The 27699-nt window shown below is 42.4% G+C and overlaps 1 protein-coding gene across 1 annotated transcript; it reads right to left on the bottom strand.

The window, feature by feature from the left end:
- Positions 1-20607: 20607 nt before the first annotated feature.
- LOC122625660 (NADH dehydrogenase [ubiquinone] 1 beta subcomplex subunit 2, mitochondrial-like) lies at positions 20608-21143 on the bottom strand. Its single transcript, XM_043805761.1, has 3 exons — positions 20977-21143; positions 20794-20917; positions 20608-20739 (listed from the first exon to the last, which is right to left on the bottom strand). The coding sequence occupies exons 1-3, from the start codon at positions 21063-21065 to the stop codon at positions 20668-20670; spliced, it is 285 nt and encodes a 94-aa protein (XP_043661696.1). The 5' UTR covers positions 21066-21143; the 3' UTR covers positions 20608-20667.
- Positions 21144-27699: the final 6556 nt, after the last annotated feature.

The raw sequence follows: 27699 nt of genomic DNA, 5'->3' as shown, positions 1-27699 counted from the left end.
TGCATTTCATTCGCAACTCCTAGGCAAGTATCACAACAGTATTTTAGGTTAGGGCCTTTAGCTAGGTCATCACTTGTTCGGCCGTTAAAACCAGCGCACTTAGTGTGCACCATTCTATGACATAGCCAACAGGTCATTTTTGCTTGCTCAGGCTTCATTACCTGACGGCGTTTGTTATGGAAGCAGGCAACATTGGTTTCCATGTTTAATCAGGTTTTGACCACTGTACCAAAAGACAAAATCAGAAAATGTACCGCAAGAGCGCCGTCTGCCCTTTAGCATTTTGTGTGGAAGAGCGAGGGAGCGTGTACACCGTGCAGTTAAGTACAAAAACAACACCAAACAGCACGACGGTCAACGCACGAAAGAGAGAGTAAACAAAACGAAAAGACAGAAAGAGAACAGATTGAATTATTTTTTTAAAATTTTGCACAAATCACAAGTTGGCTGCAGAATAATAGCCTATGCGGACGACGTTGCTATTATCTTCACCGGCAAATACCCCCAAACGCTATGCGATCTCATGAGCGAAAAACTCAGTGTTTTGTCCAGCTGGACCAAAAATAACGGACTATGAATTAACCCCTCAAAGACCGAGATGGTTCTCTTTACTAGGAAGTATAATATACCAGACTTAGGATAGGTGGGATCCTCAACAATCAAAGACTTTCCTTCAGTAGCAGCGCAAGGTACCTGGGCGTAATACTTGACAGGAAACTAAACTGAATCTCACAGACAGATACAGAAAACCTTCAATAGCACTCTTCACGTGCAAGAAAGAAATAGGGCTCAAATGGGGCATGACACCCTATATAGAAAACTGGATATATACGGCCATCGTCAAACCAATACTACTGTATGGGGTCGTGGTATGGTGGCCGCCTCTATAAAAGAAATCCAGCATAAAAATGCCAGCAAAGATGCAAAGAGCCGCGGCACTCAGCTTTACGCACCACCCCAAACGAAGCCTTAAATGCCATACTCAACCTCCCAAGCACAGAACTAGCTGGCATGGAACAGGCCACAGTAGCGGCAATCAGGCTTAGAGATACCAAACAGTGCACCAATAAGGGAGGCCCTAAAGCATTTGAAAGCACTAAAACCGGAAAGCTCACACGTAAACATTTTCACTGATAGCCAAGCAGCTATCAAATCGATTGCCTCAATCTCAAGCCACTCAAAAACAGTATCGAATTGCCGATCATCTTTACATGAGATGACACAATAATTCGTAATCAGCCTTATATGGGTACCCGGACACAGGGACATAGAAGGCAACTCCATCGCAGATGGACTAGCTCGAGAAGGCACTACCGCTCCACTCATACAAGGGATGGAGGGCATGAGTATGCCTTTAGCTACTTGTAAACTACTACTTAGGGAAAACCTAAGCCGAAACAAACAGACAATATGGAAAATTACCACACACTGTCGCCTAACACGCCAAATATGGCCAAAATTAAGCTCAACAAGAAAGAACGCTATAGTCAAATTCCCCGACTATCTGATACCCGTTACTCAGCTAGTGGAAGTGCGAAGGATAGTCTTTAACACAGACAGTTTTTGGCGACTTGTAGGCGTTAGAGTGGGCGTGGCATAAAGTTTTTTGGGAAATCGATAGAAATTTACAAGTCTAATCCAAAAGTGGAAAAATATCAAAACATTTTTCAAAAGTGTGGGCGTGGCAGTTTTGCGCAGTTTGTGGGCGTTCGAGTGGGCGTGGCCAAAAGTTTTTTTGCAAATCGATAAAAATTTACAAGACTAATACAAAAATGAAAAAATATCAAAACCTTTGTCAAAAGTGTGGACGTGGCAGTTTTAGGCGGTTTGTGGGCGTTAGAGTGGGCGTGGCAACATGAATCGACAAACTTGCGCTGCGTCTATGTCCCTGGAGTCTGTATGCTTAATCTCAACTTTCTAGCTTTTGTAGTTCCTGAGATCTCGACGTTCATACGGACGGACAGACGGACAGACGGACGGACAGACGGACAGACGGACGGACAGACGGACATGGCCAGATCGTCTCGGCTATTGATCCTGATCGAGAATATATATACTTTATATGGTCGGAAACGCTTCCTTCTGCCTGTTACATACTTTTCAACGAATCTAGTATACCCTTTTACTCTACGAGTAACGGGTATAAAAAGAACGTCAAAACTTTTAAGATTGACCAGGGCAAACCTCAGCACTGCTATGAGAGTCATCACAGAGAGTCATCACCACTGTCCAGCACTTAAAGCGAAAAGACTTGCTCGATTAGGAAGCAGATTTCTGATAGACACGTCCGACACTGATCCACATCGGCTGTGGAAACTGCTAACTTCACACGAACCTCGACGGGCAAGAGGGGAAAACATACACGGTATCACAATGGACCTCTAATGGTCTAAGTGCGTCGGATAACCGACGGCCGGTTAAACCTAACCTAACCTATATGTTTAAAACGGGGTCATTGTAAGGGGGGTTCCACGGCAAGAGTAAATAACACAGTCGAATTAATTTCAATCGTTATAATTATTCACTGATTTATTTAGCTAAGCTAAGATTATTTACAGCGTGTGTGTGTATGTATGTTAAATAAAATAGATAGTTAGACCGGCGGCGGGCGTTCAGCGTCGTGTGACAATTCTCCCCGTTGTATACGCTGCCCAGAGACTAGCGAGCGATCAGCTGATCGCCGCTCTCCCGTACATTGGGACAAGCAGCAAACTGAACAGTGACCTTGTTGATTAAAATGTAACAAGAAATTGTAATTGTTGTAATGAAGTTGAAGTCTTGGTGACCAGGTTAATGGAAACTGAATAAGTTATGTAAACGAAGAAATGTATAATATGGAAATTGACTCCATTTATGTATGTTAAAGTTAGTTTGTTTAAGTTAATTGTTAATTCATATTTTTGTAACAGCATGAGAGATTAGGAATGAATAAATCATATAAAATTCATAGATTTTGATTTGGCTGGTAAATTAAAGACTTAACACACAGGGAAGTCTAATAGGCCGAGAAGGCCGTGTCGGAGAGAATTCCGGCGAAGAACACATTTCCTCTTTGTTTACGTGCGAGGCATAGCAGTCGAAGAGGATTCCAGGAAGGAACGGATTTCTGCTTAGCTTGGGCGCGAGACTGTGAAAGTTACTGCCGCGGTCTCTGCAGCTGAGTGAGGTCCGTCCTCGTTACCAAACCCCTTGTTTACGTGCGAGGCATAGCAGTCGAAGAGGATTCCGGGAAGGAACGGATTTCTGCTTAGCTTGGGCGCGAGACTGTGACAGTTTTTGCCGCGGTCTCTGCAGCTGAGTGAGGTCCGTCCTCGTTACCAAACCCCTTGAGAGAGAAAGAGATCCCTAAATAAGACGAGATTGAGTAAGATGGATATAATGACGGCTGTGTCAAAGGGGTTGAGGTGTGAAGAACTGGAATGAATTTCCAGTTCGTGGAACAAAGTTTGTACAAGAAGACGGAACTCGCTATGCCTTGGTGCAAGTGTACAAAATGGACAAATTATCTTCGCTCCAGATACACACATACAATGCCTTCCCTAGCATATTTGAGACTTCGTTTTAAGCTAGATATGTGAAAATATATATTTAATAAAAATTCAGACCGTTACCCGTTACTCAGCTATTGGAAGGGCGAAGGAGAGACTTCAACACTGTTGTGGTATCTGGGCGTTAGAACGGGCGTAGCAAAAAATTTTTTGGCAAATCGAGAAAAATTGAACAGACTAACAAAAATTTGAAAAAATATCAAAACCTTTTTTTAAAAGTGTGGGCGTGGCAGTTTAGGTTGGATTGTAGGTCTTAAGGTGGGCGTGATAAAGTTTTTCTGCATATTGATAGAATAAAAAATATCAAAACCTTTTTCAAAAGTGTGGGCTTGGCAGATTTTTGCGATTTGTTGGCGGTAGAGTGGGCGTGGCAACATGGGTCTCGGGAGTCTGCATGTTTAATCTAATCTATAATAGTTACTGAGATTTCGACATTTATACGGACAGACAAACGGACAGATGGTCATTGTCAGATCGACTCGGCTATTGATCCTCATCAAGAATATATATAATTTATATAGTCGGCAACGCTTCTTTCTGCCGGTTAAATAGTTTTCAACGAATCTCGTATACCTTTTTACTAACGGTTATAAAAATTCAAAAATATAAAATCTTTAATTTTTTATGGGAACTAGTCAAGCAATACATGGCGACCGTGACATGGGTGACATGGGGAGACATGGACAACAGCTCGATGCGCAGCGGGGACCAAGATAACGGCCACGTATCCGACGTAGTGGAGGAGTTGGACGCCACCAAAGCATACTGCCCTTATTCTCTGATTTTGGATTTCAGCTCTCGGAAACGGGCACGGCGTTGCGGTTATCTATGGTGAGAACTACCAAGAACAAATGCAGTAGCACCGTCATCTCCGGCAGAACATCGCAAAGAAGAAGATTCCGCCGCTAGAAAAAAAGTGAACAAATGATTGTGAAGGACAGCTGCGCTCGCCATACTGCGAGTACACTTGCACCGCCCGGACGGAAACCAACAACGCCATAAAATAAAGAAAAAGATAAATTATGTAAATGTTGTAAATGTCCAATGAATAAATAAAAATATATATATTATATATACAAACCATATACGAGTAAAATTATTCGATCAGTTAGAACTCACAAAAAGTATGGAATGGATAGAATTAGCAAGGGAAATTAACTAAATAAAAGACAAATTTCATAGAGCATATAAAGGAATCAATAAGGGAACTGTAATAAAAACCGAGTTGTTAATAAACCATAAAAAGACATTAAAAACACAGTATAATTGAGTAGTCGGCATTGCCAATAAATACAAGGATAGCCTTACGTCCGACAGTGTCAAAAATTTTTACTTTATAGTACACTAGTAGAACAAGATAGAACGCTATAGTCGGGTTACCCGACTATCTGGTACCCGTTACTCAGCTGGTGAAGGTGCGAAGAGAAATTACAACACTGACCGTTTTTGGCGGCTTGTGGGCGTTAGAGTGGGCGTGGCAAAAAATTGTTTGGTATATAGAGTTAAATTTACAAGACGAACCAAAATGTGAAAAAATTTCACATTTTTCAAAAGTATGGGCGTGGCAGTTTTGGGCGGCTTGTGGGCGTTTGGGTGGGCGTGGCAAATAGTTTTTCTGCAGATCGATAGAAATTTATAATACTAATAAGAAAATGAAAAAATAGCAAAACATTTTCAAAAGTGTAGGCATGGAAGTTTTGGGCGGTTTGTGGGCGTTAGAGGGGGCGTGGCAACATGAATCGACAAACTTGCGCTGCGTCTATGTCTCTGGAGTCTGTATGCTTATTCTCAAATTTCTAGCTTTTGTAGTTCCAGAGATCTCGACGTTCATACGGACAGACGGCCAGACGGACAGACGGACATGGCCAGATCGACTCGGCTACTGATCCTGATCAAGAATATATATACTTTATATGGTCGGAAACACTTTCTTCTGCCTGTTACATACGTTTCAACGAATCTAGTATACCCTTTTACTCTACGAGTAACGGGTATAACTATTTTGGTGCAAATATTGCGAATGTTTGAAAAATGATTTAATATTTTTTCATTTTAGTATTAGTCTTGTAAATTTTTATCGATTTGCCAAAAAACTTTTTGCCACGCCCACTCTAACGCCCAAAAACCGTCAAAAACTGTCAGTGATGAAGACTCTCCTTGGCACTTCCACTAGCTGAGTAACGGGTATCAGATAGTCGGGGAACTCGACTATAGCGTTCTCTCTTGTTAGAAGTGTGGGCGTGGCAGTTTTTTGCGGTTTGTGGGCGTTAGAGTGGGCGTGGCAAAATTTTTTTTTGGCAAATCGAGAGAAATTTGCAAGACTAATAAAACTATGAAAAAATATCAAAACATTTTCCAAAAGTGTGGGCGTGGCAGTTTTGGGCGGCTTGTGGGCGTTAGGGTGGGCGTGGCAAATAGTTTTTCTGCAGATCGATAGAAATTTATAATACTAATAAGAAAATGAAAAAATAGCAAAACATTTTCAAAAGTGTAGGCATGGCAGTTTTGGGCGGTTTGTGGGCGTTAGAGGGGGCGTGGCAACATGAATCGACAAACTTGCGCTGCGTCTATGTCTCTGGAGTCTGTATGCTTATTCTAAAATTTCTAGCTTTTGTAGTTCCTGAGATCTCGACGTTCATACGGACAGACGGCCAGACGGACATGGCCAGATCGACTCGGCTACTGATCCTGATCAAGAATATATATACTTTATATGGTCGGAAACACTTTCTTCTGCCTGTTACATACGTTTCAACGAATCTAGTATACCCTTTTACTCTACGAGTAACGGGTATAACAATTTTGGTGCAAATATTGCGAATGTTTGAAAAATGATTTAATATTTTTTCATTTTTGTATTAGTCTTGTAAATTTTTATCGATTTGCCAAAAAACTTTTTGCCACGCCCACTCTAACGCCCAAAAACCGTCAAAAACTGTCAGTGATGAAGACTCTTCTTGGCACTTCCACTAGCTGAGTAACGGGTATCAGATAGTCGGGGAACTCGACTATAGCGTTCTCTCTAGTTAGAAGTGTGGGCGTGACAGTTTTTTGCGGTTTGTGGGCGTTAGATCGCCCATCGGCAAATCGAGAGAAATTTGCAAGACTAATAAAACTATGAAAAAATATCAAAACATTTTCCAAAAGTGTGGGCGTGGCAGTTTTTTGCGGTTTGTGGGCGTTATAGTGGGCGTGGCAACATGAATCGATAAACTTGCGCTGCGTCGATGTCTCTGGAATCTGCATGCTGAATCTCAACTTTCTAGCTTTTGTAGTTGCTGAGATCTCGACGTTCATTCGGACAGACGGCCAGACGGACAGACCGACGGACAGACGGACATGGCCAGATCGACTCGGCTACTGATCCTGATCAAGAATATATATACTTTATATGGCCGGAAACACTTCCTTCTGCCTGTTACATACGTTTCAACGAATCTAGTATACCCTTTTACTCTACGAGTAACGGGTATAACAATTTTGGTGCAAATATTGCGTATGTTTGAAAAATGATTTAATATTTTTTCATTTTTGTATTAGTCTTGTAAATTTTTATCGATTTGCCAAAAAACTTTTTGCCACGCCCACTCTAACGCCCAAAAACCGTCAAAAACTGTCAGTGATGAAGACTCTCCTTGGCACTTCCACTAGCTGAGTAACGGGTATCAGATAGTCGGGGAACTCGACTATAGCGTTCTCTCTTGTTAGAAGTGTGGGCGTGGCAGTTTTTTGCGGTTTGTGGGCGTTAGAGTGGGCGTGGCAAAATTTTTTTTTGGCAAATCGAGAGAAATTTGCAAGACTAATAAAACTATGAAAAAATATCAAAACATTTTCCAAAAGTGTGGGCGTGGCAGTTTTTTGCGGTTTGTGGGCGTTGCAACATGAATCGATAAACTTGCGCTGCGACTATGTCTCTGGAATCTGCATGCTGAATCTCAACTTTCTAGCTTTTATAGTTTCTGAGATTTCGACGTTCATACGGACGGACAGACGGACGGACAGACGGACGGACAGACGGACATGGCCAGATCGACTCGGCTATTGATCCTGATTAAGAATATATATACTTTATATGGTCGGAAACACTTCCTTCTGCCTGTTACATACTTTTCAACGAATCTAGTATACCCTTTTACTCTACGAGAATCGGGTATAAAAACTGATATTAATGTAGCAATGATTTGCTACTGCATGCTGAATTTATAGAAAGTCATCTTGCGGAACTAGAATATAAAAACTTTTAATTTTCGTTGAATCTGACAGTGATAGTGAGTTAGAGTCCCTAATCGAACAAGACAAAATGGCTATCACACCGACTGAATTTCTCAAATTAGCCAAAACTCATCCCAGAGTTCGATGGAAAGACTGAAAACTTAAAAAGTTTCTTAGATTCTCTTTTTTTTGCTTTCTATTATTTATTGAATCTTTCCTTTGCTTTAAGTGACTTACAATAAGTATTCAAATCTTAATCTAGCTTAGTTATAGTTCTCAGAATTGTTGACGGAGCTCGCTGAATAATGTCTATGTTACTTCTGGAGGCAGCGAAGTTGGCGATTGAGCCCACCTGCCTGGCCACCACCACAGGATCGGGTTCGGGTGAACCCCGCCTCAAGTCTGAGGAGACTGAGTGTAAGCCGCCCAAAGCCGTCGCCATGGGAACATCTCCGGGCCCTAGTGCCATGATGCCCCCTTCAGGCGCAGCCAAGGACGGCAAGCACTCAGTGGCAACCGGTTACGGCAAATACACCTACGCAGAGAAACGATCTGCGGGGCCAGGAGAGATTGAAAACGGCTCCTTCTGCGGAATGGATAAAAAAGGTGGAATGGGCAAGATCCGTATTGCCAAACTTCGGCAAGGAAGCCCCAAAGCCAAAAAGCGACCTCCACCTAAGAGGGTGCGCTCCCAGGACGTTCCCTACGACCCGTCGGCAAAGCGGCAACGCATACAGCCAGGGCGATCTTTGCGGAGATCGCGAAAAACCGCATTTTTCTGGGCGTGGTCGACAAAAACGACCCGAGAGGTAGGATTCCACGTAATAAGTGGAAGTGGGTGGAAGCAGTCCTAGCCACAAAATGCTTTGAAATTCTAGCCAAAGAACCTGGACCCCCCCCTGTCTGCAAAGACGGATGGTTCCAAGGCAGCGTCAAGGTGATCGCCTGCGACGACGAGCGCTCTGCGGAGCTTTACAAAGCCGCAGTAAATGAGCTGGGGGAGGTTTATGAGGGCGCCGGATTTGTTGCGATACAACCGTGGTGGAGATGCCCACTGCAGATGTCCGTGAGGCTTCTGCAAATAAACCTCCACCACAGTAAGGCAGCTTCTGCTGCTCTTCAACTCCATTTGGCTGAGGATGGAGTCGACATAGTCCTGATCCAGGAACCTTGGATAGTGGGAGAAAAGGTTTCACGATTAGGGACTAAGGAATATAAGCCTCTAACAGCTCCCAGCAAAGGTAAAGTAAGGGCCTGCATCTTAGCCAAAAAGCACCTCAGCATTTTTCTGCTCCATAATTACAGCGATGCAGATAACGCGGCAGCCACCGTGGAGAGTCAGCCATCTCCGTTCCGTATGCTGTCATCGTACATGGCCTTCGAAAGGCAAGAACCGCTGGATGAGCTGGTAAGAAGACTGGTACAAGACAGCGAATAGCAAAACATACGCCTCCTAGTAGTCTGTGATGCAAACGCCCACCACACACAATGGGAAAGGACAAACACAAACGACCACGGTGAATCTCTTTTCAACTTCATTTTTAGTTCAAATCTTTCTTATGCAACAACGGTAATGACTCCACCTTTATCATTAAGATCCGAAAAGAGGTAATAGACCTAACTCTCGTCTTTAAACCACTATTAAAGAAAGTAACTCACTGGAGAGTGCTAGATAAGCACTCTTTCTCGGACCACAGTTATATGGAAACAACCCTCACAATCAGCGCCTCAAAGCCAGCAGTTCTTTCCAACCCAAGGAAAACAGACTGGGAAAAATACAAAAATATTTTAAGGGAAAAAATCCCAGCGGATCCACCTCCATACCCTCAAACAATTTCTAGTATAGGCGAACTAGTCTCAATTTTCACAGAAACCTGCAACTATGCACTAAATAAGGCGTGCCCCAATAGCAAGCCCAAAAGAAAAAGAAAACCGTCCTGGTGGTCAGCAGAACTATCCCCCCTCCGAATGGACTGCAGAACCCTTTTTAACAGGGCCAAGGCAGGAAAGGAGGAGGCCCTGTGGACCGCTTACAAGAAAGCCCTTGCTAATTACTAAAAAGCCATCAGGAAAGCAAAGCGATCCTCGTGGCATTCCTTCCGCTCAGAAATTGAAAATACAACTGAAGCAGCCATGCTTAGAAAAATCCTCTCCCAATCGGCCACAACCCTAGGCTACCTTTGGAATCTTTGGAGATACTTCTAGACACTCACTTCCCAGGAAACATCCAAAACGCTCTCACCTCCCAACAAACAAACGCCACACTGACAAGTATCGAACTGTGCCAAAGGTCCTCCATTGGGCCATACAAAGTTTTAAACCATACAAATCTGCAGATCCAGACAAAATCATACCCATTCATTCCAACATGCGGAATATATAGCCATAAACTTACTTCTAGACATTTTTAAAAGGTCCCTACTTCTTGGACACCTACCGCAATCGTGGCTAGAGTCCCGAATTGTCTTCATCCCCAAAGCAGGGAAACCGTCACACACGACCCCCAAGGATTTCAGACCAATTAGTCTGTCATCCTTCCTACTAAAGACACTTGAAAGAATCATCGGTCTGCATCTGAGATCAACTCTCAATCCAAGTCTCATCACAGACACGCAACACGCCTACAATAAAGGGAAATCCACAGAGACAGCACTACACTCTCTCGTTTCCAAGATAGAAAAATCAATGTCCCAAAAGGAATATGCACTGATAGCTTTCCTGGATATAGAAGGAGCTTTTAATAACGTCATCCCAACGGTGATTACCGGTGCCCTGACAGACCTTGGGTTGGACCGCCACTTGGTGGGACTCATAAACCAATTACTCACCTGCAGGAAGGTTATGTCTTCACTATGCGCGTCAACCCTCACTAGGCACGTCAGCAGAGGCACTCCACTCCTATTGAACATAGCAGTCAACTCAATACTGTGCGACATGGAAGGGGGGGCTGCAGGGTAATAGCCTATGCGGACGACGTTGCTATTATTTTCACAAGCAAATACCCCCAAACGCTATGCGATCTTATGAGCGAAAAACTCAGTGTTTTGTCCAACTGGACAAAAAATAACGGATTAGGTATTAACCCCTCAAAGACCGAGCTGGTTCTCTTCACTAGGAAGTATAACATACCAGACTTAGGATAGGTGGGATCCTCAACAATCAAAGACTTTCCTTCAGTAGCAGTGCAAGGTACCTGGGCGTAATACTTGACAGGAAACTAAACTGGAACCTGAATCTCATAGACAGATACAGAAAAGCTTCAATAGCACTCTTCACGTGCAAGAAAGCAATAGGACTCAAATGGGGCATGACACCCTATATAGTAGGAAGAAGAAAAGTGTTTTCTAATACGAACGTGTTTTTTATACGCTGCGCAAAATTTTGATTATCCTGGTGTCACCGTGGCCAGAACAATTGGTTTTCGTGCAGTGATCCATAGCGTTGGTGCGAGGGTGTTCGCCGCACTATCGAGTCGCTATAAAGGAACGCGTAAACAACATAAAAACAGAAGTAGGAATTATTGCAATCGGACTGACTCTGCAATTTTTCAACTCTTTGTTGTAGGTCAACTGTTAAATCAGCTGTTGGTGCTGCCAATCTATTGCAGTTGGCGATCTGGTCCGAGCGGCGTAGCCAGACAAACGGCGCTGCAGACCTGCATTGGAGATCGGTAAATTTAAAGTCGAATTCAAATTTGAATCTGTCTTTGTAGCGGAGCTTTCTGAAAAGGGAGTCGGCACAAAGGTCGCGGACAGACCGAAAATCAACCTCTTACCCTTGCGGTGCCTAAGTAGAGGCTCTGGTGTCCGAGAAGAGGCGGAATATCCTCCAGCAGTCAAAGCCTAGGGGAAATCTGTGGCCTACGTGGGAGCTCACTTTTGAAAAAGCTGATCCGCGTGTTGCTACCCAAAAAACTGGTGCTGTTGGACCCAAATGGGCAATCCAATCCAACGGTGATGACCCATTCAGGAGAAGCTCTCGAATGTCGAGGTCTCCAACCAAAATAGGTATCACGGTGCAAGAAGTTGAAACCGTGCAGGCTACGGCGTTAGGAGGGCAAGTTGGCGGAGCTGTTGTGGAGGACACTTTGGTCTCTCCAAAACCATGCCAAAAGAAAATTGCTGACCTAATCATCGTACCGACGCAAAAAATAGCGGTAAAATCCCCGACTGGTTCGCCCATCCGTCCTGCAGACCAGTCGGATTTTAAAAACGAAGACCTGCGGAGTTTACTGGGTTTGATGAACGTCAGGATAAACACGCTCCTGACTGCATTTGAAACGCATTCTCACGTAACGAAAGAGTTCAAAGGTGTAATCGCAGAGCTGGCTGCAATAAACATTAGAGCGATCCAGCTTCAGGAGGGTGCTGGTAAGGAGGAGGCTTCCTTCCGAAACACCGCCACCCAGACGGAGGCGCGGCAGGCAAAAGACCGCAAAGCGACGGCGCCTAAAAATGCGTCAGTGAAGCCACATTCACATCCAGTGATACCATCCGAGCCCACCATTACGAAGGAGCCAAAGCCAGCCAGCTACGCGACCGTTGCCAATGACGCGAGTACAAGGGAGGTGTGGACTAAGGTGATGCCAAAGCTTTTGCGCAAGAAGCCAGAGGCCATTCTACTTAAAAAAACTGGCGAAGCTTCGTACGCTGACATGCTTCGTACGCTGAAAGCCGATCCCAACCTAAGCGACTTTGGAAAACAGGTTAAAAAGATCCGAAGGACCCAAAAGGGCGAGCTACTGCTCGAAGTAGAGGGCAAAGCCTCTGCCAGCGTCCCGGCTTTCAGAGGAATTATTGAGGAGACCCTCAAAAAAATGGCTGCGGTACGCACGGGGGCGCAGAGAATGCCGCTAATATGCAGTGGAATGGATGAACGATGCAATAACTGTTCTCAAACGGGGTTCGGTAACCGTAGGATGGTCACGGTGTCGCATCTCCCAGGACGTTCCCCCAATAAGATGCTTCAGGTGCCTAGAATTTGGCCATCGGTCTTACACCTGCAACTCAGTCGATCGCTCGGACGGCTGTCTTCGGTGCGGCGAGCATGGTCACAAGGCAAAGGGCTGCGCTGCGCCACCAAGATGCCTTATCTGCAGCAAAGACGTGGATAAGAACCATGCGAAAGGTAGTTTCGCATGCCCTACCTACAAAGCCAGCACCAAAAAAGAAGCCAATAGCCGCCAAAATGATGTTAGACATAATTAACATCATCCAGCTCAACGTCAATCATTGCGCAGCTGCGCAAAACCTTTTGGCTCAGACAGCGAGGGAGCGCAATGCGGACGTACTGCTCCTGAGTGAACCATACCTTCCGGGTGTAGGTAACTCCGTGGTGCTCTATGAACTAGGTAAGTCGGCTATCAAGTGCCACACTAGCCTACCTGTGGAAGAGTGCGAAAACATACCAATGCGCGGCATCGCATACGTTAAGATAAAAGGAGTGCACTTCTACAGCAATTCGAGGACATGCTTAGAAAGCTTGTTGCGTCAACATGCGTCGCGGTGATGCCGAGAAAAACAAATGCGAAACGCAAGCCACCTGTTTACTGGTGGAGCGCCACCAGCTCCGTACGGAATGCCTAAGGGCGAGAAGACAAGCGCAGCGATCCAGAGGATAACCGCACCACGCCCAATGCACGGAGACATACAAAGCGAAGCGAGCCGAGCTCAAAAACAGCATATCTGCAGCCAAGGCAAATGCATTTAAGGACTTGCTTGCAAGCGTTGACGACGACCCCTGGGGAATTGCCTACAAAAAAGTCAGGAAAAAACTTAACGTCGCTGGTGGAGGAACCCATCAGGACCCAGTCGCACTGTCCAGCATCGTGTCGGAACTATTCCCAAGCCAAGACACGTTATGGCAACCCGCTCTAGAAGCCCCCGCCTCAGATTTTCCGTGTATCACAGCATGAGAAGTCGTCGAAGCAGCGAAGAGGATCAAATCGAACAAAGCACCCGGCATTGATGGTATTCCTGGGGTAATCGTCAAGGCCGCTGCCAACGCAAGACCCGAGGTCTTCAGGGAGGCCTTCCAACAATGTCTTCTGGATGGAGTCTTCCCCAAGCGATGGAAAACAATGAAAGTTGTCCTTCTGCCGAAAGGCAAGGGGCCTGCAAACGCAGCAGGCAGCTATCGCCCCCTATGCCTGCTGGACATTGTGGGCAAACTGTTTGAGCGCATTCTTTACACACGCATAGAAGCCATCTCCGAGAGCCCCATAGGCCTTCAATGCCAACAGTATGGCTTCCGTAAAGGGAAGAGCACGATCGATGCTCTCACAGCCGTAACTGAAGTGGCGAAGAACGCTCTTGACGGCGACCGATGGTTAGGCGGCAGTAAACAGTACTGTGCCATCATCTCACTCGACGTGAAGAATGCGTTTAATTCAGCGAGATGGTTCGTTATCCTCGGCGCAATGCGTAACATGGGCATACCCGGCTATTTACGAATTTAGTTGGCAACTACTTCAGGGAACGCACGCTGTGGTATGTAAGTGAAGCTGGTCCAAGGTGCCACCATGTCTCTGCAGGGGTTCCACAAGGGTCGGTACTGGGACCGATTTTGTGGAACATCATGTATGATGGGATCCTAAGAATTAGCAAGCCGAGAGGCGTGGAGCTACACTGCTTCGCCGACGACGTTGCGGTAACAACGGTGGCAAAGACAATACCGGAGCTCCAGGACAACAGTAATGTGGCGATCAGGGTGATCACCGATTGGCTTGAGAAAGTCGGCCTAGGAATTGCGGCACATAAGACGGAATTAGTCCTGTTGAGCAGCAGAAAGAGAATCGAAAGCATGCAGGTCGATGTGAAGGGAGAAATAATCACTTCAGCAGGAACGTTGAAGTACTTGGAAGTCCTAATAGACCGTAGGCTCTCCTTTAAGGACCACGCAACGTATGCCAGCAGAAAAGCGGCAATGACAGCTGCAGCGCTGGCAAGACTTATGCCCAACGTGGGAGGACCCAGATTGCCGGCAAGGACTCTGCTTGCGGCGGTTACCAAGGCAACGCTGCTTTACGCTACCCCTATCTGGAGCTGTGTTACAAACAAAGTAACTTACTTGCGCGGGCAGTATCTCGGACAATGGCACTGAGACTAATCAGGGGCTTTTCAACCGTATCGGATGACGCAGCGCATGCTCTTTCAGGCATTATACCAATTGACCTGGAGATAAAGCGCCAATATCTAGTGCGAGAAGGTGTTGACCAAACGGAGATCCTCGAGTGGATTCGTGGAGTCTGGCAGACTAGGTGGCAAGGGTCGCAACGTGGGCGATGGACGTACCAGCTTATCCCTGACCTAACGGAATGGGCAGAGTGTGAGCACAAAATGGTGGACTACCACATGACCCAGTTCCTAACGGACCATGGTTGTTTCCGAGGGTACCTGTTTAGGTTCCACCATGTGGATACAGCGCACCTTTTGTGCATAAACGCGGTGGAAACAGCAGAGCACATCCTCCTGCACTGCTCCAGGTTCGCTGTGGAGTAGGTCCAACTGTAGTCGCTTGCTGGTGCACCTCTCAGCCCAAGAGGCCTGATTGCCGCTATGTTGGCGAACAAGGACGTTTGGAAAGGGGCTCACGAAATCATAGTCCGCATGATGAAGCGTGTCCGCAAGGACGAGATGGCCAACAGAAATGGCGGATGAGGAGTACTCCCGTGTGGTGGCGGGGTAAGAATTCTACCACAGTTCGCTCGGCAAGGACAGGAGATGGAGCGGAGGTTTTTGTTTAGTACGTAGGCATACCTCTACTTGGAGGGTTATGAATCGTGCATGCCATCTACGGTCGGTAGACCGTTTCATTTTCCTGCCGTATATATAATAAAAAAAAAACCCCTATAAAGTAAACTGGATATATACGGCCATCGTCAGACCAATACTACTGTATGGGGTCGTGGTATGGTGGCCGGCCCTGAAAGAGAAATCCAGCATAAAAATGCTAGCAAAGATGCAAAGAGCCGCGGCACTCAGCAGTGCTTTACGCACCACCCCAAACGAAGCCCTGAATGCCATACTCAACCTTCCTAGCCCAGAACTAGCTAGCATGGAACAGGCCACAGTAGCGGCAATCAGGCTCAGAGATACCAAACAGTGGAACCCACAATAAGCGGGTCACTCATGTATCCTAAAACACACTCAAATAGTCCCCTCCAGGACAGACTACAGTACTCCAACGGAGTACATACAAACACCGTTTTACACTATTATCCCAGAAAGGGACGAGTGGAACTCACAGACACCTGGCCCCCAGAATGCAATATGCTTCTATACGGACGGGTCAAAACTACAGAACAGAGTAGGAGGAGGAGTTTACTTCAAACAACTAGGCTTACGCATCTCGTTAAGTCTCTCCGATCATTGCAGCGTCTTCCAAGCTGAAGTAGCAGTAATAAGAGAGGCCCTAAAGCATTTGAAAGCACTAAAACCGGAAAGCTCATACGTAAACACTTTCAGTGATAGCCAAGCAGCTATCAAATCGATTGGCTCAATCTCAAGCCACTCAAAAACAGTATCGAATTGCCGATCATCTTTACACGAGACGACACAACAATTCGTAATCAGCCTTATATGGGTACCCGGACACAGGGACATAGAAGGCAATTATTTCTGCCGTACCTGTAGGGACGAGGAAATGGAAGAAACGGTGGAGCATCTATGCCACTGCCCAGCACTGCAAGCGAAAAGACTTACTCAACTGGGAAGCAGATTCCTGATAGACACGTCCGTCCTATCCGACACCGATCCACATCGGATACAAAAATTCACCAGCGCCTCTGGCTGGGGAAACTGCTAACTACACACGAACCTCGACGGGTAAAAAGGGAAAACACACACGGTATCACAATGTGATACAAAGTGCGTCGGATAAAACCGACGGCCGGCAAAACCTAACCTAACCTACTTCTGGATGCGTTGCCCCACAGCTCGGAGCCATAAGTCCAGAAAGGTTTTAAGACAGAGTTCTAGAGCAAGTGGAGGTTCCTTGCTTTAAGTTTAAGTTGTATCGTCTTGGCCAGATGAACACCCAGATATGTTACCTCGTCGGCTTTTGGAATGCATATGTTATTCAGGACCAGTGGTGGGCATGTTTGTTTGTTTAAGATAAAGGTAACTTGCTTGCAATTTTATACATTTATTGAATTTCTCCAGTCGGCAAGCCATCGTTCTACAAATGTTAAATGTCGGGATAGGAGTGCCGTGACTTTTGTTAGGTATTTGGAGCGACTGAGTATCAGGGTATCATCAGCGAAAGTGGAGGTTGTTAGATTTAAGTCTGTGGGGAAATCCGCCGTATACAGGGTTTATAGGATTGGAGCCAGAACAATGCCTTGTGGCACTCCAGCTTCAATAGTGGGCCAGTACGTAGACTGAGCAGCGACAACGGCAAGAACTTCGTGGGAGCTGACAGGAAAGCCAGACGCTTTGGTGACGTTTTCGAGATGGAAAAGATTCAGAGAGAGTTGTCAAGTAGAAGCATTGAATGGGTGGAGTATGGGAGCGAAAGGTGCAGTGAGTCAAGAGAGTACTGCGTCATACCCTGAAGGAAATTGCGCCAAGGGAACATGTATTGGATAGTCTCCTGATTGAGGAGGAAAACATCGTGAATTTGCGTCCGCTAACCCATTTGCCTGTGGATGCCGACCAGGAGGCGCGTCGTACTCAAGGGAGTAGCCAATCTGCCGGATACGCCTGGATTGGATGCGGAGCTGCCCAAGGGCGGTTCTACGAGAAAGCAGTGGAGCATTGCTCGCCTGCTACGAGACCGTTTCTGGAGGAGGTGGGTCCTGAAGTATCTGCCCACTCTTGTTCGCTGCGAGAAGTGGCGTCGGAGAACAGAGCCCATCCACCAGGGTGATCTGTCGAGCGGTCTCTGTCTGCGATCTCGCATTGCCCCGACGAGAGTGGTGCAAGAGCATCGTGGAGGAGGTCTACAGCGGAGCTGATGGAGTCGTTAGACGCGCTAGGGTTCGAGTGAACGACAATGGCCTGTCAAGGACAACGATTCGTCTCTAAACTTGCAGTCCTGGATTTGGGTGAAGCGGTTCTTCACGGGGTCGGGGATGTTCCGGATCCAATATTGTAATCGGTAGTCAGTATTTTTTAATTTAACTTATGTTGTGAACCAGTTTAAATGTGATAGGATTTGTTAGCTAAATGTGTGCAGGCACACTGTTTTATCGTCGTCGCTAGTTGGAAATTAGCTGGGAAAACAAGCATTTTCATTGTCATGCAAAAGTCTGGAAACACACTGCGGCGAGCTAGAATTAAGATAGTTCCAATTGTTATAACCATGAATTCTTACAGAATAAAACGAGCGCACTACCACGAGTTAGTCTAACCCTTTCTTTCGGTATCCATTGTGGAGCAGCCGTTTAAGGCAACTCCGACGACACCCTCCCATGAACCGGACGGAAATATTAAATATACTTTCAAAGCTACTGGAATTTATCTCTTCATCACGAAAAGTGGAAAAGTGCTGTTTCAAACTAACTCCAGCATACAGAGATCTGCATACTGTATGTAGCTTGTACAAGAGTCACAAGATCGGCAGGTTTCTTCGATATTATAATCTGTTGTACTTCGTTGAGGCGTCAACTCCTACGCTGATATAAAATATCGCAAATAATAAATAATGAATTCACATTTTTAGTTATTCTGCAACACAGTTCTTGATGTGTGCAGCGCACTTTCGAAAAGGACGATGGTCACTGATGGATCTTCGTGATTGCTCTGCCTAGTTCTGGTTTTGAACCTAGTTCTGATATTGAAATTTTGCACGGTAGCGACGCAGGAAATTCCGAACAAGTTTGACCTGTTTTGAAAATTGTGGGCGTGACATCTTTTTAAGGTTTGTTAATGCCCACAGGTGGCGGTGCCAAAATGTTTGTGGCGTATTGATATAATTCGGCAAAAAACATAAATATTTTAAAATATTTCTTAAAAGTGACAGTTTTGGAATATTTTTGGACGTTATAGTGGAGCTCAAAGAAGCTGGGTCCGCGAAAATCGAATTTTTGAAATTTGAAAGATGGAATCGTTTGACCATGTTTGACCACTAATTTCTTTTCTTTACCACGTCCAGTTTTAAAGATATGAAATTTCAAAAATTTTCGTACTTCAAAAAGTTTACTTTTTTTTTTTTTAATCGTAATAACTTTGTTTGACCACCCTTTAGAATTTTGAAAAAACTTTTAGTTTAGAAAATATAAGCACTTAAGAAATTAAGCATTTGCCATACCTCAAAACTACATACTTTCAAACAAAATCGTTTGACCACCCTTTAAAAATTCTTGTTATCGTTTGACCACCCTTTAAAAATGTTTTTTTTCGTTTGCTCACCCTTAAAACTAAATATTTTCGTTTTCCCACCTCTTAAAACTAAATATTTTCAAACAAAATCGTTTGACCACCCTTTAAAAATGCTTTTTATCGTTTGACCACCCTTTAAACAATTTTTTTTCGTTTGCCCACCCTTAAAAAAAATATTTTCGTTTGCGCACCTCTTAAAACTAAATATTTTCAAACAAAATCGTTTGACCACCCTTTAAAAATGCTTTTTATCGTTTGACCACCATTAAAAAAAATTAATATATATATATATAATATATATATTTAATATAATATATATAACAATATAAATATATTTGGTTTTTATCTTTTAAACACCTCTTGAAACTAAATATTTTCAATTAAAAACAAGAGAGAACGCTATAGTCGAGTTCCCCGACTATCTGATACCCGTTACTCAGCTATTCGAAGTGCGAAGGAGAGTCTTCAGCATATACAGATTTTGGCGGTTTTGTGGGCGTGGCAAAAAGATTTTGGCAACTCGATAGAAATTTACGAGACTAATACAAAAATGAAATCATATCAAAACGTTTTTCAAAAGTGTGGGCGTGGCAGTTTTTGGCAGTTTGTGGGCGTGGCAACATGAATCGACAAACTTGAGCTGCGTCCATGTTTCTGAAGTCTGTATGCTTAATCTGAACTGTCTAGCTTTTGTAGTTCCTGAGATCTCGACGTTCATACGGACATGGCCAGATCGACTCGGCTATTGATCCTGATCAAGAATATACATATAAACTTTATATATACTTTTCAACGAATCTAGTATACCCTTTTACTCTACGAGTAACAGGTATAAAAACCCCCACTTAATAAGTTGCAAAAAAAGGCACGCCTGAATTTTGCTCGAGCCCATGGTCTAAAAAGTGGCATTATGTCGTATTTTCGGACGAGAAGAAATTTAATCTGGAGGGACCAGATGGCTATAGTCATTACTATCATGATTTGCGTAAGGAGGAGCACCTTTTGGATCGCTTTCACAGTCGGGTTGGAGGTGTCATGGTATGGGGCGCAGTATCCTATTATGGCCCCTGTGAATTGCAGTTTTTTAAGATTACAAACGGCATTTCGTTTTTGAAAATCTAGAATGGCATTTTCAGCACGACAATGCACCAATCCAAAGGAAAACAAAGGAGGATCAACTTCTTATTAGTTTTCTTTAAAAATATTCAAATTTAAATATTTAAGTGTTAATCATCCAATTTTTTGCGAAAAAATCGAACAAACTTAAATTATTTACTCATTTATGGATCTATAAAAAGCAAACTGCATCCCATGTAAACTTTTTATTTATGGAATTGTTCAACTTTTGAGTGAAAAAAATGTCCAAAACTCTAGCTTAACAGTTTTCTAAATATCTCACAGCAACTATGTTTGCTAACATCCACTAACCTGGTGACGCGCAGTGTATGTATATTGTGTGAAAAATCTGAATTTTGGTATGTAAACATAGTATTACGCAACAAATAATCCGAGCAGAATAATGTAACTACATGGCTAAATATCGCATTTTAATCAATATTTATGGAGTAAGCTTGAACATAAAAGGTTTAAAGGTCATCCTTTGGAATACCCAACTCTGTGTTGCTCCATTTCTTTGAGTTGGGATAATCGAATTCCCCCTGTGAATAATGTTTTAAATAGAAAACTTCATATATATGAATTTGTACTCTTACCGTTATGTGGTCAGGTTCATGCCATAAGTGCCAGATTACCCACCACCACATAGCTCCACCAACAGTTACAGCACCAATTTTAGTTGCCTTTGAATGGGGAGGGGGGCCATTACGGTAAGATACACTGAAAAACTTATGTAAGTTGAAAATTATATATAATTGAATAGGTTTCTCCAAACTTACACATGACTTTTCCTTTGAATTATGTTACGAGCTAATATCGTACGGTGAAAATATCCGATTGAAGAACCCAATTTTAGAGCAAAACTCATTGTCCGCTCGGAATTCGTTTTCAAAAAGCAAAAATTAACTAGTTCCTTTTTTACTACACTTGATATTTATTGGTATGCAATTTTTTGTTAGGTTCACAAATATGGCTAGTGCGGTATTTCGACAAGCGAAATACCCTGTCCATATTTAAAGCATCAAAGAATAATAACAGGTTCCCAATAGGACATGTTTGTTTTTGACATTTAAGGGTGTTTCAGAATTTAGTTTTAGACATTGCAATGCATTGATAACAACAAGGAGACAACGACTTAGAATTTATCACCGTGGTTTTTATATTAAGATTTTTAGCATGAGCTTATTTTTTATGAGTAATATAATGGAAAATTTATAAAGGAAGGAAAACACTGGACAACGTCGTGAACTGCTTTGAGAAACAGAGTATTTCTTTTTCCAATAGTTTTAATTTTAAATCTACTGTATTTAAAGATTGTGTTGTCAACTTTTTAAACAAAACGGAACAAAACTTACGGCTCTTTTATAACGTTGTAATACAGGATTTGAAATAAGAAATACGAAAATTTAATGCCTCTATCGTAAACCATATTACAATATTGAATGACAATATTTATACCCGTTACTCGTAGAGTAAAAGGGTATACTAGATTCGTTGAAAAGTATGTAACAGGCAGAAGGAAGCGTTTACGACCATATAAAGCATATATATTCTTGATCAGGATCAGTAGCGGAGTCGATCTGGCCATGTCCGTCTGTCCGTCCGTATGAACGTCGAGATCTCAGGAACTACAAAAGCTAGAAAGTTCAGATTAAGCATACAGACTCCAGAGACATAGAAGCAGCGCAAGTTTGTCGATTCATGTTGCCACGCCCAGTCTAACGCCCACAAACTGCCCAAAGCCACGCCCACACTTTTGAAAAACGTTTTGATAATATTTTATTTTTGTATTAGTCTTGTAAAATGCTATCGATTTGCCAAAAAACGTTTTGCCACTCCCACTCTAACGCCCACAAACCGCCAAAAACTGTCAGTGTTGAAGACTCGCCTTCACACTTTCACTAGCTGAGTAACGGGTATCAGATAGATATTTGTTACTAAGAAACTTAAAAAAATTAAATTTAGATTCACATTTTTTTCAGAAGCCAAAGTGTGTAGAGGTGAGGTATTGTCAGACATCGATTTTTTTAATGTTTTATTGATGTTTCAATAATTGTAGTTGTAAACAAAATGCCTTGTATATCCACATTACTACTTTAATTAATGTTTGAAATTAATATAAAACAAGAGAGAACGCTGTAGTCGAGTTCCCCGACTATCTGATACCCGTAACTCAGCTGGTGGAAGTTCAAAGGAGGCTTTTCAACACTGACAGTTTTTGGCGGTTTGTGGGCGGTAGATTGGGAGTAGCAAATAGTTTTTCTGCAGATCGATAGAATTCACAATAAAAAAATGAAATAAAGTTTTGGGCAGTTTGTGGACGTTATAGTGGACGTTTCAACATGAATCGACAAACGGACAGACGGACATGGCCAGATCGACTCGGCTATTGATCCTGATCAAGAATATATATACTTTATATGGTCGAGATCCCCGACTATCTGATATCCGTTCCTCATCTAGTGGAAGTGCGAAGGAGAGTCTTCAACACTGACAGTTTTTGGCGGTTTGTGAGCGTTATAGTCGTGGCAAAATGTTTTTTGGCAAATCGAGAGATATACAAGACAACAAAAATGTAAAAAAATATTCAGGCATTCGAATTCGATTTGAGCCAAATCGTACGATTTCGTTTTTAGGTGATCTGGTTTTTGTAACATTTTTGCTATTGTTTTGCTATCGGAATGTTTCGTTGCTCATCGCTTCTTGTCGCGCAAACACCTGTTTTATTTTATTTTTCCAAATCAAACAACGTGAAATAATGCTTTTTATATTTGCAATTGCTTGTTTTGAAGCCAGGAAAAGGCAAATATTGGAGGGCTTGAGAAAATCTAGAGTTGCCAAATTTTTCACAGTTTTAATTCCGATGTTCGCAATTACTTCTTTACAGCACTTTGACCATTTGAGTACTTAAATTAAGTAGCATTGATTACAAACAACACTATTGGCCCTCTTTTTAATTAATTAATGAATTCTTTTATATTTTAGAAGTACTTATACGGCCTGTTTCGTTCCACGAACAGTATGGCAACCTTCGCGATACCTTTTTCTTGAATTGTTGTTGCCGACGGCAACATTTTGTTTGTCAAATCTGGGGTGCGGTCAGAAATATATTTTTTATAAAATAACTAAGTGGCAGAATGATTTAGTGGGATTGTGGAATTAACATCAATATACCACTGATTTAATTATTTTTTTCCCTTAGTAAATAAGATCTGATTTTATAAAGGCATAAAAAAAGGAATTTGCTTTTCATTTCGGACAGATAAAAGTACCCGTTTTACAAATCGAAAAATTCTTACGATTTCGAAAACCGAAGCACCAATTTTTCGATTTCAAATCGAAATTGTAAAAATCTTACGAATTTGATTACTGGAGCACGCATGATTAAAATGTTTTTCATAAGTGGTGTATCAAAAAATTTTTTGGTAAATCGATAAAAATTTACAAGACTAATACAAAAATTAAAAAATATCAAAACATTTTTCAAAAGTGTCGGCGTGGCACCTTTACTGTACTTTTCAACGAATCTCGTATACCTTTTTACTAATTGAGTATCGGGTATAAATAGTTATTGACAAAAACAAAAGTGTTTCATAAGCTTTCATAGGAAACGTAATCTGTTACATGAAACATTTTTCATTATCTTACATTTTTGTTTAAGTCTGATACTAAAATATTTAAAATATTTAATATTTTAACTAAATTAATTACTGTCATATTACCAGCCAACACATTAATAGAGCCGACGGTTTTAACAGAAACTTCGAAACTCAACGTTTCTTCCTTTCTCTGTGTCTCTCTTGTAATTCTGCCAAATCGAGAAACATTTACAAGACTAACAAATATGTGAAAAAATATCAAAACATTTTTCAAATGTGTGGGCGTGGTAATTTTGGGCGGTTAGTGGGAGTGGAAAATTTTTTTTGGTAAATCGATTCAAATTTACAAGACTAATACGAATCTTGTATACTTTTTTACTCTACGATTAACGGGTATAATAGTTATTGACAAAATGTCAATAATGTTTTATCTTAATAGTTAACATAATCTGTTACATGAAACATTTTCCAATTTCTTAAATTTTTGTTTATGTTTGATACTAAAATATTTAACAAAAGCCTTATGTTTTAAAACCAGAGAGACGGTCATGGCCAGATCGACTCGGCTATCGATTCTGATCAAGAATATGGTCGGAAACGCTTTCTTCTGCCTGTTATATATCGAGTATACCCTTTTACTCTATGAATAAGGTTTAAAATTCCTCCGTTACAAGAGTTGCCAAAGTCGAGAAATTGAACTCCACGCCTTAAACGAAATTCTAAAGTGCTATTCTGAATATAGTACTAACCGGAAATTATTTAAAAAATTAATTTTCGCGTTGGCTTAATCCGAGAGTTTTTTCCACTTTTCTCCAGAAATTTTGGTTTTTGAAGTTTTGGTTTTCAATTATTTTATAATGGGTTTCCCTAAAATCGGTGCCACTTAACACGATGGCCAGAAGACAGAAGTCCTTTCTTTCTCCTGGTGTATGTGTTTAGTTATATGTTCCCAATAGAAAGTAATTTCAGATTAACCGTCCTCTATTGTCTATGATTACTGGAAAATGCGTGGGGTCAAAAATGATTAGGCCCCGTTATTTACACAGGTTTGTTATATGAGGTAACACTGTGTTTGTTGGCTAGTTTCCATAATAATTCAAAGATCTTTCATTTTTGGGTTTTTTATTTTAAGCTCTCTTTTTAACTCGATTTTTATTGAAAGTACATTTGTCACATATCTTGCTTAAAATAAAGACTTAAATCGAAGGGCTTCCATTTAAAAGCCATGGGTTCGTTACGTTCCTGACCTGTAATGGGATTACCCAAGTGTTTACTAGAGTCTATTCGCCGCAAAGCAATAACGTCAAGCGAGTCAATCGATCCGTTAACGCTGCCTTGTGATCGGACCAACGGGATTGGGACCAATATATAAGCAGCATACACTGTTCCCTACGTAATAGCATAGACCAATCGATCGGCCAGTCACCTTATATGGTAAAGTATGTCCAACACATGGTCACGAATGGAAAGGAGTATACAGTTCTTAGAAATCTCTGCTTACTGGAAGATAATACGGCACAAGTGCTATACTGTCCCGATTAGTTCGATAAAATTCGTTCAAGCATTTATCGGAGAAGGTTTATGTGCAGAATAAGAAAGTTTATGACCTTCGCAGCCGACCACGATTTTTTCAGCTAGGGCAGCTGGTAATTACCGGACGGAAACGGAACCGGACCAAACGGAACTTTTAGATAAGCAAACTGGAAGATCATTTCAACGCCAAATTAGCACCCATAGATGTTAAGGCAAGAGTGAAAAAACGAATAGGGAATTCATTGTACTTATTGGAGGACATAAACGGAAGAGAGCTTGGCACCTTGAACGCCAAGGACTTTTTGGAATGCAGAAGCTAACCCCCCTTTTTCCAGTTTTAAACTCGAGTCGATAGAATGCTTTTAAATATGTTTAAATAATAGTCAAGATTTCGAGCGTTTATTTACCAATTGCATTGATAACTAGTAGAGTTCCAGTTTATTAATCTGACAGCCCTACCACTTTGTCTGGGATAAATAATTAACATTTCCTAACGCAAGATCACCCGAAATGCAACTCTGCTGCTGTATGAAGCTTACCGCCTTTATGGTCGGCGTCATTTCTTGTTATACTGATCTGAAAGAAGAAAAACGTAAAAGGTAGTGCTTGCGAAATAAAATAAAAGTCACGTGAACACGCCGTAGCTGGTGCTCCGATTCAGACAGAATCTGCTGATACTTATTTTTAACTGAATTGGGCATGTGGATTCTGTGCAGTTTTGGCCATCAGCCGTTTCCTCTGGAAGGTTGATAAGAATCAATTGACGAACCAAGACGACATAATCTGCCTAAGAACAACTAGGAACCATCCTGCAATCGAGCAGGTCATCATTACGGACTCTGCATACCACGTGCAGATCGCTTCACCCACCCCGCAGGGTGTGTGCGGCATGTGATTAACTGAACTAAGATCTGTTTCGATTCAAGATGATTAAAGTCCATTATATTTTAGAGCATTCGGTTTAAAGTTAAAGTTAAAGTAGTTTAAGCCGAAGATTTGATGTAGCCTTTAAACATCACGTGTACACCTATTTGCACTTCGAGTCTGTAGGGAGAATTTGTTCATAATCTCAAAATTAATGTATAATACGACCTAAAATCCGACGTCGGCAAGCCCCAATTATTTAACAGTTATGTATATGTTTCCTCCAGAAACATTCGTCCGACAAAGATACACGTTAATTCGAATGTTGACATAAAAAGAGTGAATATAGATTAGAGATAAGTGTCATTATTGGAATAATTTGGTAGCGATAGTTTTGAAGCAATGATTATACCAGTTACTCGTAGAGTGAAAGGGTGTACTAGATTCGTTGTAAAGTATGTAACAGGCAGAAGGAAGCGTTTCCGACCATATAAAGTATATATATTCTTAATCAGGATCAATAGCCGAGTAGATCTGGCCATGTCAGTGGATGAGTGGGAATTGAGTGATCACAACATCATTACTGTTGTGGCCGAACCAAGTTCCGCGAGCGCAGTTGAGAGCATAGCTCCTGTGCCGTCCTGGAACTTCACCAATGCACGTTGGCGATTGTTGAAAGAGGAAATGGTAAGTAAAGCAGCCGAACTTCCGGAAAACTTCTCCGAGTCGCCGTTGGACCAGCAAGTTTCGACCCTACGCAGTATAGTACATGATGTGAGCGATATTGCGCTGGGAAGAAAGTCGATTCGATCGACCAGCAGAAGAGCACGTTGGTGGACTTACGACCTCTGCGCTGCGAGACGCGAAGTCCGGAGACTTCGTCGCCGACTCCAGGATGCACGGCGTCATGATGATGATGCCGCTGCAGAGCTCTTAGTGTTCGAGCTGAGGCGTGCCTCAGCCAACTACAAGAAGATCATTGGGAGGGCTAAGATGGATGACTGGAAACGCTTCGTGGGAGAAAATGCCGATGACCCATGGGAGCGCGTCTACAAGATATGCCGAGGCCGCAGAAAGTGCACGAAGATTTGGTGCCTCCGCGTGAATGGCGAGTTGATCGGCGTGGCACCTTTACTGTACTTTTCAACGAATCTCGTATACCTTTTTACTATACGAGTATTGGGTATAAATAGTTATTGACAAAAACAAAAGTGTTTCATAAGCTTTCATAGGAAACGTAATCTGTTACATGAAACATTTTTCATTTTCTTACATTTTTGTTTAAGTCTGATACTAAAATATTTAAAATATTTAATATTTTAACTAAATTAATTACTGTCATATTACCAGCCAACACATTAATAGAGCCGACGGTTTTAACAGAAACTTCGAAACTCAACGTTTCTTCCTTTCTCTGTGTCTCTCTTGTAATTCTGGCAAATCGAAAACTATTTGCAAGACTAACAAATATGTGAAAAAATATCAAAACATTTTTCAAATGTGTGG

This window comes from Drosophila teissieri, unplaced genomic scaffold, assembly GCF_016746235.2.
Source record: "Drosophila teissieri strain GT53w unplaced genomic scaffold, Prin_Dtei_1.1 Segkk50_quiver_pilon_scaf, whole genome shotgun sequence".
NCBI lineage: Eukaryota > Metazoa > Arthropoda > Insecta > Diptera > Drosophilidae > Drosophila > Drosophila teissieri.
This window is presented reverse-complemented; position numbering and strand designations above follow the sequence as displayed.

Bases quoted from the DNA above. Each gene is read 5' to 3' on its own strand.
- LOC122625660 (XM_043805761.1), bottom strand. From the start codon at position 21,065: ATGAGTTTTGCTCTAAAATTGGGTTCTTCAATCGGATATTTTCACCGT. The intron at 20,918-20,976 runs GTAAGTTTGGAG...TAAGTTTTTCAG, and splicing joins ATTCAAAGGAAAAGTCATGT to TGTATCTTACCGTAATGGCC. The intron at 20,740-20,793 runs GTAAGAGTACAA...CATTATTCACAG, and splicing joins ATGAACCTGACCACATAACG to GGGGAATTCGATTATCCCAA.